The following is a 15,756-nucleotide window of genomic DNA, read 5'->3' as shown; positions in this document are numbered from 1 at the left end:
TAATCCAATTGTTCCCATAGGTTAAATCACCTGGGACCATTTTTTTAAATCCCAAATATTATTTAATTGGCTTGGATGCTGCCTGGGAATCAGAATTAAAATGTGCAGTAAAATTTGGGAACCATAGACATACCCTGTAATCAGTAAGTAACCTGGGATTGACAAGATGCAGGTACATTGGAGATCAGGGTTGGCCCTTATCTCCAAGGAGTTACATCATTTGCAAGGTAGGAAGGACCCTAGAGCTGATGGCTCTACCGATCTGTGGTAGTCCCACCCACTCAGCCTTGTATGTTGTGACCAGGTTTATCCCAATTCAAGGTGTTGGCATATTGAGAAGCTGTTCAGCATAACTGAGCATCCAGTACACTGTTGCTGTACATGCTGTTTGTTGCCTGTCCTTTATCCTTCTTATATCTAAGCAAACTTGCAGGTGAATGATTATCAGTCATAGTCAGTCTGAATCTTAATCTAAGACCACTGCTGGTGAATCAAAGTGGGCATTGCCATCACATAGGCTAAAACATTTTTCAATTTATACTCCTTCTTTTAATGTTGTTATGCTACTTTCTTCCCTAGCATTTTCTCAGTATTATCTAATTTTTCATCTTTTCCTTTGTCTTGCTTAGAAAGACATGCCCCTTCCAATATTATATTTTTATCTATACATCCTCCTGTGTTTTCTTTTAATGCTTTTCTATGTCTGTATTGTTTTTAAGTATTCAAATAATCTGAAATCTATTTTAGTATAAAATGTTTTATAAAAATGTTATTATTTTTCTAGAAGCTATAGCTTACCAAGTCCCATATTGACTAATTTACATACTTTCAATGCTATATCTATCTTAGGCAAATCCTTAAATGTATTTGGACTTAGTAATGGATTTTCTATTTTGTTCCTTCCACTATATTTTCATGTGCCAGTATCATGTTTTAATTAATACAGATTTAGAAGATTTCCTTAATGTGTAGATTCTTCTTACCACTGTCATTTTTTCCAACTTATCTATTTTCTCATATACTAGTATATGGGAAATTAGGAATGATTCCACTTTTATGGGTTATAGTAGGTAGAATAAGTAGCTTTATAATATTGTTTCCTATTTCCAAACAGCTATGTTCTTGCATTTAATCAAGTCTTCTTTTATGTTCTTAAGTAATATTCTAAATATTATTTTCATATAGCTTTTTCATTTACTTTTAAGTTTATTCCTTGATATTTATTCATTCTTGGTTCTATTATAAGTGAAGCATATATTCCTTTTATATTATCTACTTCAATACTTATATGTAGGAAGATAAATTACTGATTTTACCATTTCACCTTTATGTTATGCACATTATTGAATTATCTTTTTTAAAAATAGTAAGATTGGCCCTGTCCCATGTGGCTCAGTTGGTTGGAGCATCATCCTGCACACCAAAAGGTTGTGGGTTCGGGTTCAATCTCTGGTCGGGGTGCGTGCGGGGCTAACCAATTAATGTTTCTCTCACTATACTCTCTCTCTCTCTCTCTCTCTCTCTCTCTCTCTCTCTCTCTCTCATGCTTCTCTCTCTTCTCTCTTCAAAAATCAATAAAAATATATCCTCAGGTGAGGATTTTTTTAATTATTTAAGAAAAATAACAAATAGTAAGATTCTCTTAGATTTTTAAGAACTATATTGTATTAATGCCAAATCTTATCTCCTGCTTTCTAGCTTTATATATTTTTTCTATCCACTTCTCTGATTAAAATACGTTGGATAAGTTTGGAAATTAAAATGTAAAACTAGGAAAGAGAGCCAATGCATTCATTTCCTAGAAGACCTAGTTGTCTAGGTCTTAAAGAACAATAAAGAAACATTTCAAAAGGACAGAATTGCTCCCAAGAGAGAAGAACTACAAATGTAGCCTCCTGGGACTGGGAATGAGAAAGCCACAAGTAGACATCAGTGACATCACATCACAGGAATGACAAGAGGAATAGAGAAAAGGGATGATGTTGTTGTCACTGAACTGTCACATGGTAAAATGTGAGACACAAGTTGTAAAATGGTTTTAAAACATGTTATTCTCTGGTTGATGATTTGAGAATGATCTTGAATGTAAGTGTGCACTCCGAAGAAGGGACCAAATCAAGTTTACTGCTAACTCTACTCACTCTCTTCAAATAATTTTTAACTTGCTTGCTTAGAGACAGATCAATTTGAAGAATGTGGAGCAACATAACCATTTATCCTATAGTTATAATGTGTACCTACAATTCATAGGCATTCACATATTGGTTGTATATTATATATCAATATAAAGTTCCCATATGGGTGTCCAAAGAAGTTTATGAGAAGGGACTGACATAATATGTAATAGAATGGGCACGAATGCAACAAGGTGGAAGAAACCACACTACTTGACAGAGAAGGTACTTAGCAAACTGTTTCGATTCATGATTGATTCCACATTAAGAACCCAAATGCAGCCACCTTTAACCTCATAATAGTAGGTTAATCATTTTCATTTTCACAAAGGTGGAGAACTCATAGTTAAGTAGAAATATAAATAGGAGATTCCCTGGGAAGGCAGAAGCAGCTTAACGCATGCTCTAGGCATTTGTCCAGTACTGAGGCAAGTACTGCATTGCATTAAGCTTGATGAGTTGCCGTGACGTACATGGCATTAGTACTGTTGTACTTTACAAATAATTGTTGTAGCTGAGGTCACTCAACAAAGGGCTCACCATAGGGACAGGGCTAGGAGAGATGCATCTCAGAAGGTGGGAGTGCACCAAGCTCACAGCACACCTCCACGTGTATTTCTGCCTCCTCTGGTTTCCTACTAACCCTCTCCCCACCGCCCCAGTGTGTTATTTGACTGGAGACAAATACATGTTAAAATCTTTGCAGGTAGTGTTTCTGCCCTGAGTGGCTTGCAGAGTTAACAAGTCAATCATTCACAGTGATAGCAATGACATAAATACTGTTAGACAGGTGATACTTCCATCCAATTGATTATGTCACAGGGGATTCATGTCTTTCACCACCCAAACCCAGACAATGACATTAGACACTTCTAATTAAAAAACAAAAGCATACTAACTTTAGAAATACGCTAAAGATTTTTTTGTTTGAAAAATCAGATACAATTGAAATCCATCAAAAAAGTAAACTATTCTTGTGCATAATGATCATATTTCCTTAAATAATTCATAAAATTGGTGCCATCCCATTCCTTGTCCTTACAGTCTGCAGTGTGAAATAATCTTGGGCCTGTGCCAGAGAGAATGTAAACAGTTTGGCCTTAAAGTATAAAGGGCCTGCACACGTGGATCTACTTAAAATAATTTCCAAGATGCTAGTCTCATGAAATTTCAGCAATTGTTCTTAGACGAGTAAAAATTATACCTTACATTTACTTTTTCAATCCTTTACAATAAACTGACTTTAAAAAGTCTTTTGATCATAGATGGTGAGGGAGTTTATTTTGTCTTCAATTTGAGAACAACACTTTAGTAGCTTGCATTTTCTAAGTTTTTGGAAAATATTTATATGCCATCTGGTAGGGCCGTTGGTATCCTACCTTATAATAGAGAAATGTGCAAATTGACCACACCCCCGCTACGCCCACAGCCAATCAGAGCAAACAAGATGGTGGTTAATTTGCATATGCAGGCGCTGAGCGGCCTGGGTCCAGGAAACATCCTCCGGACCCAGGCTGCTCCTAGCCTGTAGGCCCGTGCTTAGGTCCTGAGTGGCAGGGGTCCCAGAACGCCCCCTGGCCACTCAGAGCCTATGGGTGTAGGCGCCAAGCAACCTGGCGCTATAGCGACACTGGGATGTTCCGCCCCATCCCCAGCGGCTTGCAAAGGCTCCTGCACAAAGCAGCGGTTTGGGGCCACGCCCTCAGCCAGGCACCCAGGACCAGGGGCTGCCGCTGGCCTCTGGGGTGTGCCAAGACCCTGGCGGCCACTGCTGTGTGCTGCCCGGGGTCCCTGCAAGCCCTGAGCCTGAGCGCCTGGCTGGGGGCATGGCCCCAAACCGCCGCTTTGTGCAGGAGCCTTTGCAAGTGGTTTGGGGCCACGCCCCCAGCCAAGCGCCCAGGACCAGGGGCTGCTGCTGGCCTCCTGGGTTTGCCGAGACCCTGGCGGCCACCGCTGCGTGCTGCCCAGGGTCCCTGCAAGCCTCGAGCCTGGGGCCCATGGTGGGGCTGGCTGCTGGCCTTGGGGCGTTTGGAGACGGGGATGTTCCCGCCCCGCCCCAGAGGCTTTCCACGCTCCAGCACCAAGTGGCAGATTGTGTCCATGCCCCCAGCCTAGCGCCCTCCACAGGGGGATGGCTGCTGGCCTCTGGGGTGTGCGGAGACCCCGGAAGCCACCACCGGGTGGCAGGGACACGCCCCTAGCCCAGTGGACACAACCCAGGGGCTGCATGAGCTACAGAAGATACACCTTTTTAAAAAAAATTTTTATTGATTTTTTTTTTTTTTTTTTTTTTACAGAGAAGAGGGGAGAGGGATAGACAGTCAGAAATATCAATGAGAGAGAAACATCCATTAGCTACCTCCTGCACACTCCCCACTGGGGATATGCCTCCAACCAAGGTACATGCCCTTAACAGGAATCAAACCTGGGACCCTTCAGTCTGCAGGCCCACGGTCTATCCACTGAGCCAAACCAGTTTGAGAGTAAATACCTTTTCTGACAACTCATTGGCTAAGCTCCCTGTAGGCCACCAATTGCAGTGTTCTTGGTAATTTGGGTTATAAGAATCCAAGAAGGTAATCTAGGGTTTTTCCACCACACTCTTGAAGGAAAAAATGAAGGTCCCTTGAGGGGTCCCAGATTGGAGAGACTGCAGGCTGGGCTGAGGGACAACACCCCCCGCTACCCCCACTCCACGCCGTGCACAAATTTTGTGCACCGGGCCTCTAGTAAATTATACTGATGAACAATGAACTATAAAATTTATTCTGAAGAAATATTTAAGGTGTAATTTTTAAAATATCATTGTATCTGTCAAGTTAACAGTTCTATGAATCATGTACATGAATTGTATGATAATAAATCAAGTATTTTGCCCTTCTTTTTAGACATTATTTGGAAGAAGCAGCAGGGTGTTTTATTAATTTTTTTGGGTACACAGAAGTCTTTGTTTTCTCCAGTGCTTGAAATGGGATCAAATGAGAGAACAAGGCATCCTCACTGCAGCATTTCAATCCATGTTGATGGGCTTATTTTATTTGTTTCTAAATTTGTAACAGTTATCTTTTCTTCTCTTTCCACCACATACTCGGGTAATGCCTTATGTGCTTCCTAACTCTCTTTCGTGGATTTATTTGTATCATCTGGAGCAGACTGTGAAGCTCTTAAAGAAAATTGGCATGTTTTGTTTAATTTGCATAGCTCCCATAATATCTAGAAAAACTAGGCAAAAAATACAGAAATGAGAAAGAAGTTAGGAAATACATATTTGTAAAATGCTACATTCCTTACTATGTACCTCAATTAAAAATTGTTCTTTGGCGGAAAAAGAGAATCCCCGTCGAAGTGATCTGTGCTATTCTGGTGAGACTGTCACCAAGTTTCATTTTTCCTGCTTTGGCAAACAGCAGGTCACACACAAAGTGTGCTTCCCTCAGCGTGGGGCCTGAGTGTGGAGGAGAACAGAACTCAGCAACCCACCCGGAGGATGTGGGGGAGTTCCATCTACACCAGAGCCTAACCTGTTTTATGTGTGGTCATGGTAACTGATGTACCAAATCTTAATGTTGATCTTGACATTCAAAGCTATCCATAAGCTTTCTTTATCACATCCAAAAGTATTATCCAGACCTTCCCCCACCTGACTGTCCATTTGGACCAGCAGTCTCACTGGTTAGCACATGGGAAACTGGGTATCTCTAATGTCCATGGTTTGTTCACACTTGTCTAGCTTCATGGAATAGTTTCCTTGATCCTTCCATAATCTAAGTCGTAATGCTTCTTTCAATACCAAAGTAAACCCTGCTCTTCTGACAAATTCAGTCCCAGTGATCTCCCTATTCTGCCAATTTCCAAACCTCTAGAAGTCTGTACCTCATATTTGCGTGCTCCTCTAAATCATTTTTTTTATTTGCTCTGATGTGCTTTAACTTTCCTGACATTAGCATGAGCTCTTTTAATACCTCCCAGAATTTTGCACAAGGTTAAGCACACGTTAGGAGATCAATGTATTCAAATACATTCATTCATTTTTTTTCCCCAATAATTCACTCAACAAAATTCATGTGCCACACTGGGTGATGAATGCCAGAAATGCAAAGCTGAGAAAGATAAACCCTCCCACACAAATAAAAAGTTCATAATTTATAGGGGAGAGAGAAATGTACCATCCTCACTCTAAGTATATTCAACTGGTACAATGTAAATGTACTAAAAGGAGGAGTCACTTTTAGTTACTGTGATCATAAAAGAACCCTACAAAAAAAGTGCATTTCATTTATTCATCATTCACTCATTCATTCCTTCATGCATTCATCCAACAAAACATATAGTATTTTCCTGCAATGTGCCAGGTACAGGTAGGATTTGGGAAATTATGCTGAGATGAAAGGTTAGAAGGTACAGCCTCTAATTTCAGTGTGCTCACACTCAAAAGGTGAAGACAGTATGTACTAAAAAATAATATTACCTTGACCGGTAATTGTGCTAAATGCCATTTGTCTTTACATTGATTGGTTTGGATTAGTTAAGGATATTATTTGTGCCACTACTTCATCCTCAACACCTCACCTTTAAGACAAGTAACCAAAAAAGGCAAATGGCACTGTCTGTTTGGCATTTCCTAAGCTTGAGGAACAGCAAAACAATTTTCATGGTTGATCTACCATCTTTAAAAATGTCAAAACATACATTTTACTTAACACTGCTAAATATTATCATGAATTTGCCACTACTTATCTAGTTTAAAATCCAATGCTCAATTTAGAAAAAGAGTTAAAAAAATTCAAATTCCTAGTTAAAATAAATACCTCATTAAGCTTTCATTGTTATTGGTTCATAATTACTGTTTATTTTACCCCTAGTTTGAATGGTTTTCATGGAATTAATTCAACCGTAATATCCAGTTATTCTCGCTCTTATACACAACTTCAACCTGCTTTGGGTTTTAAGGCAGCTTTTCTCAAAAATGCTAATAAGCAACTTCTTCCAGCCCCAGCCCAACTGTTGTTCTCTCTAGAGAAAGAACAGGGCTACTTCTCAATTCAATTTACATCAATAAAATGCAAGGAATGGCCACCAAGTGCTTCAGAGATACAAAGGTGAGTGAATCGTAGTCCATTTCTTCAGCGCATTTATAATGTATAAAGGAGTGCTAGGAAGTTTCAAAAGAAAGGCAGTTGACGGATCAAAGAAAATTATCATTCTGTGCCCAAATAGGTTTCCAAATTATCTGTGTGCTAAGAACGATGCTTCATTAAGTTACTCATTTTCTCTGGTTCTAGCAGCTTAGCCAGAGGAAGAAAATATAGTTCTTTGATTGCTGTATGTTGTCCCTATTCAACGTAAGATCCATATCAAGACTTTTATACACCAAAAAGAAGTCCTTGCTCCACCACCAAGCAAACTTTCTTTAGCTTTCCTCTTCCACCAGGCATTTCTATACAATCAGTCAACTATAAATACCACCGACATTTTTACACACTGCCTCCTTGTCCATCTCTCTCTTACAGGAACTGTGCCACTGTCCACAAAACACACCATTTTACACACCCACTTTAAAAACACTAGAGAATGGTTTATATATAAATCATATGTATGTATATATAAAATATATAAATCTATAAAAACATCCATATACTGGGGATGGGGGCGTGATTTCATTCAGAAATCTCAGTCATCAGAGGAAATAAAAGAGATAAATTCTTTTGACCAACCTTTTAAAAAGTACAAAACTACTATATTATAAAAAAAACAAATATTTTATACATGTTTTATTTCTTAGACTTTCACACTATTTAGTGGACTAATCAGATTTTTTTCAATTTCTGAGGACTCTGAAATAAATTTAAATTCAGTAGTTTCACAAATTAGATCATAAAATGTATTAGAAAATAAATATTACTGTATTTTCTCTTGAAAAAATATCTTCTAAGTAATTCTAAAGATTTTTTTTCTTGCTGCGGGTTAAGAGATTTGTAAGCAGCATGTAGATGGACCATACTCTTTCCCTGAGAGACTATGCGTTCTGTGGAGACACATACCCAGATGCTGTCCTCCTGTCGATACTGTTTCCAGTTCCTGCCGCTGTCGCTGAACATCAGGAGGTAGCTGGTCACCCAGTTGGAGCTCCCATATCCGCCTTGAGTGGCCACGGCAGTGATCTCCATCCTCTCTCCGAGGTCAATCTGTAACCACTGGTATTTGTTTGACACAAGTGGAGACCAGCCACCAGCTCCTTTTGTGAAAATAGAAGAAAATTGGCCAAAAAAAAAAAAATTAGTTAAAAATCTGTTAGTGGGAAAGAAATGCTAGTAAGACTTGATTCCTCTATGGAACTGAAAAGGTCAAATATCCAAAGCATAAAACTTCTCCTAAATGTAGGGGATGGTGGGGCAACAAGAGTTTAATATAAGTGAATGGAGTTTTGTCAATTATATTTGTTTCTAGGTATTAGAACCTCCTGACACTGGGAAGAACTAGGGGTCTCATTGAATGTTTAAAGTGCTTAATTCAACAGGTGGACATTTATGCCAACACTAGGAAATAGCATGTTTACTGCCCACATGCATTACTGGGTAATGATTTGGCCTTTAATTTCTTTGCTCAGAACCAGATTTAAGGGAAGACCTTCACACTATGGTGGAACTAGAAAACTACATATGATCATGTTGAATACTTAGAGTAAGAAGTACACCATTAAACCTGGAATACAAAGATGGTCAAGAAATTATCCCTAACCTCACTGTGTTTATAGTCTTACATGAGGAACAGACAGTAAAATTCATGTTTGAGCCCTGGCCAGTGTGGTTCAGATGGTTGAGCATCGTCCCATGCACTGAGAGGCTGCGGTTTGATTCCAGGTCAGGGCGCATGCCTGGGTTTACTGGATCGATCCCCAGTAGAGTGCACGGGAGGCACAAATCAATGGTTCTCTCTCATCGATGTTTCTCTTTCTCTCCCTCTTCTTTTCTCTCTCTCTCAAAATTAATAAAAACATTTTTTAAAGCATGTTTGAAACACAGCATGAAAAATGCTAATGGTGGAGCATGTGCAGGGAACAATAGCCCAATAAATGATGGAGAGTTCTATCCTATAGAAAGTGGCTTGCAACCATGTGTGAGAGACCATTAAATTTTCAGGGATTTTGCAAGCCGAATGTTAAACATAGCCATCTTTACAACTGGCCATGGTAGGAGTATTTTAAATCACAGAAATTGCCAATCTCAATTAGTCAGCACCCGCCCCCACCCCAGCCAGTTTACCAATACACCACTGGTTCTATCCTATCTGGGAAGAGAGAGGAGAGGATGGTGGTGGTGGAGGGGAGAATCATGGAAAAGGTCAAAGAGCAAGTTGTCCTTGAGCATTCAGAAGTGAAAAATAGAAGTTTGTGTATAGTCAAGGAAATAACTGGAGAACAAAACATTGTTTTGTTTTAGCCAATGCACACAAGAAAATTATAGATGTGACTACTGTATGTCTTAAGACGTTTCGTTCCTCAGTTTAAATAATAATACTTTATTTGGGGAATATATTTATCTTAAGTAATACTGACACTGCTGATTATGTAAGTAATATATAATCACTGTCAATGTCCTGAAATAGAGTTTGACACATATTTGAATCCATAATTATCTAGTATTCAATACTATTAAAATGGAACACCTATTATATAACACTCCGATAGGAACATTAATACATGTTTATTTTCCCCCATTATTTTTCCATCCACCTTGAGACTCTGATAAGGTCTGACATTTTAGATAGAGATTAGCATTAACTGAAATACAGTTTTTATTCAAGCACTAAACTTGACATATGTGCCATTTCAGGTAACCTGGCGTACAGGCTGTAGTGCCAAGAGATGCCCGATAAATGTTTGCTATTGTGGTGTAGCACACGCCACTGTGAGATCTAAAGGGATACATCTGTATTAACTGTTTTATAAGATTTAAAAATTATTTTTTAGAATATATTTTTATTGATTTCAGAGAGGAAAAAAGCAGGATAGAGAGATAGAAACATCAATGATGAAAGAGAATCATTGATTGGTTGCCTCCTGCATGCCCCCTACTGGGGGGATCAAGCCCGCAACCCTGGCATGTGCCCTTGGCTGGAATCAAACCTGGGACCCTTTAGTCCGCAGGCCGATGCTTTATCCACTGAACCAAACTAGCGAGGGCTAAAAATTATTTTTATGTCAGACACACACACTGACACTCTGATAGATGAAAGGCAGAACTCTTTGAAGAGAAGGTTGGAGCCGTGCAGGGAGATGCACCAGGGGAAGGGTGACAAGTAGAAGCTGTTGGGGACCGCTAATAAATGGGTGTGGTTAGGTAGGTTTAAGCGCTCCTGTGGGTTGGCTAATTGGAAGGGGCTCCAGAGCAATGGGTTGTCCCCAGTTATCTAGTACCCGACTCCAGGGTGACTAGTGTTGGGGGCACATGATGGGAGCAGGCGAGTGCGTAGCTTCCTCCACCATCCTATCTAACTTTACTATTCTGTCCCGGGGCCTAGTAAACATCTGGAAGTGGAAAGTCTTCTGGGGCCTGATGTGACCCAAGCATCCTTGGTCCTCTTCCTGATACCTGTCTCTCTGTATTTGTATCATTTATTCACATAGAAAAGACGGTAAAGCATGAAGCATGTGCCCCCAGCCCGCCATCACCTTAACCGGACATTTCTACATTTGGAATGTCACCTATATCAACACAAACCTGGGAGAAAATGCTGATTATTTTGCTTCTTGCTCTTTCCAGTTCATTGTAATGGTCTAAAGTTAATTATGAAGATACATTTTAAAATACAGAATTAGGTGATATTTCTCTGGCTTTCTGACACTCCTTTACAGACCAGTATTTTAAACGTGAACACAGGAGAGGAGCACAGTGAGGAAACGGAATGAGTGATTTCAGAGAGATGAAACTGGATCATCATTTCTCACCAGGGGAAAGAGGAGCCTCTCCCTGACCGCTCCCTCTTCCCGCATCGCTCACTGTCACAGCTGCACTAGCCAACTTGAAACATTAGCGATTAATTCACCTTGAACATTTCAATTTCTCACCGATGCTGAAAAGGGACCACTGATATGCAAATTAAGCTCTATCCTCAAGGAGGTACACCAATAAAGTAATGGAAATTCGGACGCTCCAAGGCTTTGCCACGTGAGAAGTCGGCCACGGGAAGTCCAGGGAGCCCTACTTGGAGCTAAGCCGTGCAGCTATGCAGATGCACATGGTGTGTGTGATGGAGTGTTTATTCTCCTTTTAATTTTAAAACAAATGTCAAATAGTGATACGGACAATGCACTGATAGAGATAGAGACAGAGACAGAATACCAGCCTATGATGACAGGTAGGGACTTGAGTGACATGACTTGAAGATTCGATTACAGCTGAGGTTAGACTGCCCCAGCCGTATGGCCAGTGCCAAACCACCTAGCCTTCATATTATTATCACAGTTACTTTTTTGATGGAGAAAGTAACGGCTTTCTCCAGCAAATTTTAAACTCTGAATTACTATAAAATACAATACAATAATGCATCTTTATTTTATTCACTAACCAAACTTTTCAGCTGCTGGCCAAGCACTATTTGCCTTCAATGATGCTTTTAACACAACGATATATTCAACATCACAGTAGACAAATACCCGTGAGACCAAAGACCGTATTTCCATAAGCCCATCTATCCCTTGGTTAAAGGCACTTGTCCCACAAAACAAAAACAAGAGTCTTATCCCTCCATTCATTTTTTCCCCACATCGCCATTTCTCTTTCCCTGTTCCACCCTCCTTTTTCTCCTGTGTTGGCCTCTCTACTGAGATTTGGCATAATCAAGTTTCATAAATATTTTCAAAAAAAAAAACCAAAAACCATTTCTTGAATCTTCATAAAACAGCCTGGAAACTCAGGTTTAAAAATAAAAACCCTCCCCATTGATGAGACTTTTAAATGAGTCTTGCAGTGTTGCTATGAGCATTAAATTTTAAAAAACATATTAAGTATCGATTAATTTCTCTCACACACAGCAAGCATGAGAGTATATGGTAGTTGTTACTTTTTGACTTGTAAAGCCATTATTATTGCTACTGACGCCAAACAAAGAGTTATGATCACAATAGAGCTGAGCTTTGAAAAAGCTGTTACTGAATGACCACAAAACAAGGCATCTCTTATGAAAGTGTCACCTACCACTTTTAAATATCAGATTCCTAAGGAACTTGCTTCTAGAATATATGTTGCTGTGAACTGTCAAGAAAGAAAAGCAAACTAAAAATGATCCAATGCCTGTTCTATGCTAAGTGCTCTACCAGAAGTTTTATGTACCATATTAAACTTAATTATTTAGATTATCTAGTGAGATGAAATGTCTTAACATCTCTTCTTTTCAAGTAAAACTTCAAAAAAAAAGATTTACAGAAGCTAAGTAAATTTTCCCAATACTATGCAAATTAAATGTTCTCAATATTACACAAATCATTTTAGTGTAGATAAGAATTACTTTTAAAACAATTTAAATCTGTGTAAGGATCTCATTTTCAAAATCATATCCTTTTCAGTTCTTTACCCCTGAAATAATTATACAATGATCATTACCCTATAGTGCTCTATTTTATCCCATGAATATATCCAAATAATTTATTCAGGGTTATTTGACTATAAATAACTGGCTGGATGAATTATGCTTCAGGCCCATATTTCTCATTTGCCAGATATCACCAATATTTACTTGTGGTCATGGGGACACATCTTACAATTTCAGGGAAGTGAAAATGAAAATTCGAAGAAAAAATATTCTTGCTTAAAGCCTTAAAATATAGTAAAGAATCCTTTATATCCCCTACTAATATTAAAGATGGCATGGCCTCCATTCCTGTTGGTCATCAGTGAAGGTGAGGAGTTATCGAGTCTACACAGAAAGGGGAGCTATATTTCTTTCTTAGGACTTAAAGCCTAAAAGGACACAGATGTTCAAAGGCACAGAGCACAAGTGAACATGGTTGAATTTCACAAGTGAACATGGTTGAATGCAATCCTCGCCACCATTAGGGCATCTACATTTCTAGAAAATAATTGGCTTTATTAAAATGGTCACAGAAAAGTTTCCCTCTGAGATAATGACTATTTTTCCATATGTGACTTCAACCTTCCCCAAGGGTCTAAAGGTCACCCAGATCATTTTGATCTTGACATTAAATTACAATAATGTAAGGAAACGGAAAGAACATTGTGCCAATATTGGTCTGACTCCCTTAAGTGGTCGGCTGTGTCCCCGAGCCACCATTAGGAACCTTTAACTGCTTTGTGTTTTTGCCAGCACAGTTGTTTTTGCCGGAAGAAAACATAACTCTGTTGATGCTGTGTGCATTGCTAGTTTTTCCTCAGGTACATTCCTGAGTCTTGGCATCATCGCCTCCCTTGGTCACAGTGCTTGTTACGCACAGGTGACCTGAGCCAAGCCAGTGGGGCAATTCCAAGGTTTTGTTGGGACAATTGGAAAAGAAATCCTCTTTTCTGCTGTGAATGCTGAAAACACAGGATTCCAGCATCAAGCTGTAGCAGCTATTACTGTGGAAAGCCTGCTGAGTGAAGCCAGCACAGAGGGAAGCAGAATTGAGAGATGAAGTGAGACCAAGTTGAGGTGGCACAGTCAGCACCCCCAAATCCAGCTGTGTCTACCGAGCGTCCCTGGTGCCTTCTCACTGCACCACCTCCTTCCATGTGTGCGGAACCTACGCAGGGTCACGGCTTTACCAATTCTCCTCTCTCCTGGGCTTCGTTATTTTTTTTTTTCTTTTTAATGAATCATCCCCATCAATGTATACTACTTAAGCACGCTGTCAGAAAGAAAAATAAAGCTTCTCTTGACCCCACTCTACATGTTTCTGCTTTTTTATATTAATACTAGAGGCCCAGTGCATGAAATTTGTGCACTGGGGGGGAAAGGGGTTACTCAGTCCAGCCTGTGCCCTATCGCCGTCCAGGAGCCCTCGGGGTATGTCCGACTGACAGCTTAGGGGGAGTGGGCCTTAGCACTGCTGCGGAGGCGGGAAAGGCTCCCACTGCTGCAGCTGCACTTGCCAGCCATGAGCCCAGCTTCTGGCTGAGCAGCACATCCCCTGTGGGAGCGCACTGACCACCAGGGGGCAGCTCCTGCGTTAAGCATCTGCCCCCTGGTGGTCAGTGCGCATTAATAGCGACTGGTTGTTCGGCTGTTTGGTCAATTTGCATATTAGCCTTTTATTATAGGATTCTTAAAATAAGATGTCCATCCTCACTCTCTGCAATTTTTCTCATTCATTTTCTCTTAGGCCAACTCCAATTAGACTTTCACTGCACACCACTCATCTGCTCGTGTCAAAAAGCCACGTTACTAAATTGAATGGTCAGATTTCAGTCTTCCTTTCAATCAGTGACATCTGTACTTCTGACTATTCCCAATGCCTGGACATACTCTGTTCACTTAGCTTCCGCACAAAAAACTCATTATCATAATTTTCTGTCTAGCTTATTGGTTGCTTCTTCTCAGGCTCCATTGCTGGTTCTTCCTTTTATCTCTCATTACCTCCTAAGGATGAGATGCCCACGGCCCAGTCCTTCATCCTGCTTCTTCTCCACATCCAGCCCTGGGTAACCTCTCTTTACTTCATAAATTTAAATATTATACATATGCCAATAATTCCCTAATTTGTATCTCCATCCACACCTCTTCCCTGCACTCCATTCTTATACATTCAACTCCCTACTTAATACCTTTAACATTTTCCAAACCAAACTCTCATTCATCCCCCAAATCTTACTCTAGTCATACCCTTCCCCAACCCAGTTTATGACAATTCCATTCTTCCAGTTTCTCAGGACAAAAGGAAAAAATATGTAGCTGTGCTTGACTCCTCTCTTTCTCTCACCAAACTACCAAACCAACCAAAAATGCTGTTGGTAGGACTCACCCCTCTGGAAGTAGACCATTTCCCCACCGTCACAGGTAAGCCACATTGTTCTAGCCTGGATTCTCACAATACCACCTAACAAATCTTACTGCTTCTACATTTGCTCACTTAATCTCCATTCTCTGCACAACAGGTTAAATAAAAAACCATTCCTGTATCCACAATCACTCTCAATTTTACACTTAGTATACGGCCTACAAAGTTCTACATGATCCGCTCACACACACACCACTCCTACCCCGTGTCTGACCTCTTGACCTCTTCATCCCAGCTTGCCCCCCTCCTTTAACAATAGCCTCCTTGAGGTTCTTTGAGCAAACTTCAGCCATTTTCCCATCTCCCACCCCATGCTTTGTTAAGCTCTCTTTCTGCCTGGAATTCTCTTCTCCACTGGGCAAACATCTTTGCCTTCAAATCTTTGCTCAAATCGGATTCCTCTCAGAGAAGTTTGTATCTCCTGACCTCCCCTATTTAAATTCCTCCCACCCAGCAATCCTACTCTCATTCATCTTACTATAAACCACTTTTCATTTTGAAACAGAAATTGACATCTTTATACATAACATATAATTTTCTTATAATTTATCCTTTATTGTGCCTTATTAGAATGTATGATCCAGGAGGTCA

At 40.0% G+C, this 15,756-nt stretch overlaps 1 protein-coding gene across 6 annotated transcripts in view; it reads right to left on the bottom strand.

Moving 5' to 3' along the window:
• CNTNAP4 (contactin associated protein family member 4) overlaps nucleotides 1-15,756 on the bottom strand; it is a gene marked incomplete at both ends in the record, with an annotated part of 248,388 nt that overhangs the window by 166,816 nt on the left and 65,816 nt on the right. For 5 of the 6 annotated variants that reach the window (XM_079799313.1, XM_079799316.1, XM_079799318.1 and 2 more), the window contains one exon: nucleotides 8,216-8,409. In XM_079799313.1, coding sequence (XP_079655439.1) covers nucleotides 8,216-8,409 — 194 coding nt within the window. The remainder of the gene's footprint in view (nucleotides 1-8,215; nucleotides 8,410-15,756) is intronic. The other variant, XM_079799314.1, reaches the window with a different exon arrangement.

The sequence above is a fragment of the Cnephaeus nilssonii genome (genome assembly GCF_951640355.1).
Source record: "Cnephaeus nilssonii genome assembly, chromosome: 20".
NCBI lineage: Eukaryota > Metazoa > Chordata > Mammalia > Chiroptera > Vespertilionidae > Cnephaeus > Cnephaeus nilssonii.
The sequence above is the reverse complement of the archived record's forward strand: the minus strand, read 5'-3'. Positions and strand labels throughout refer to the sequence as shown.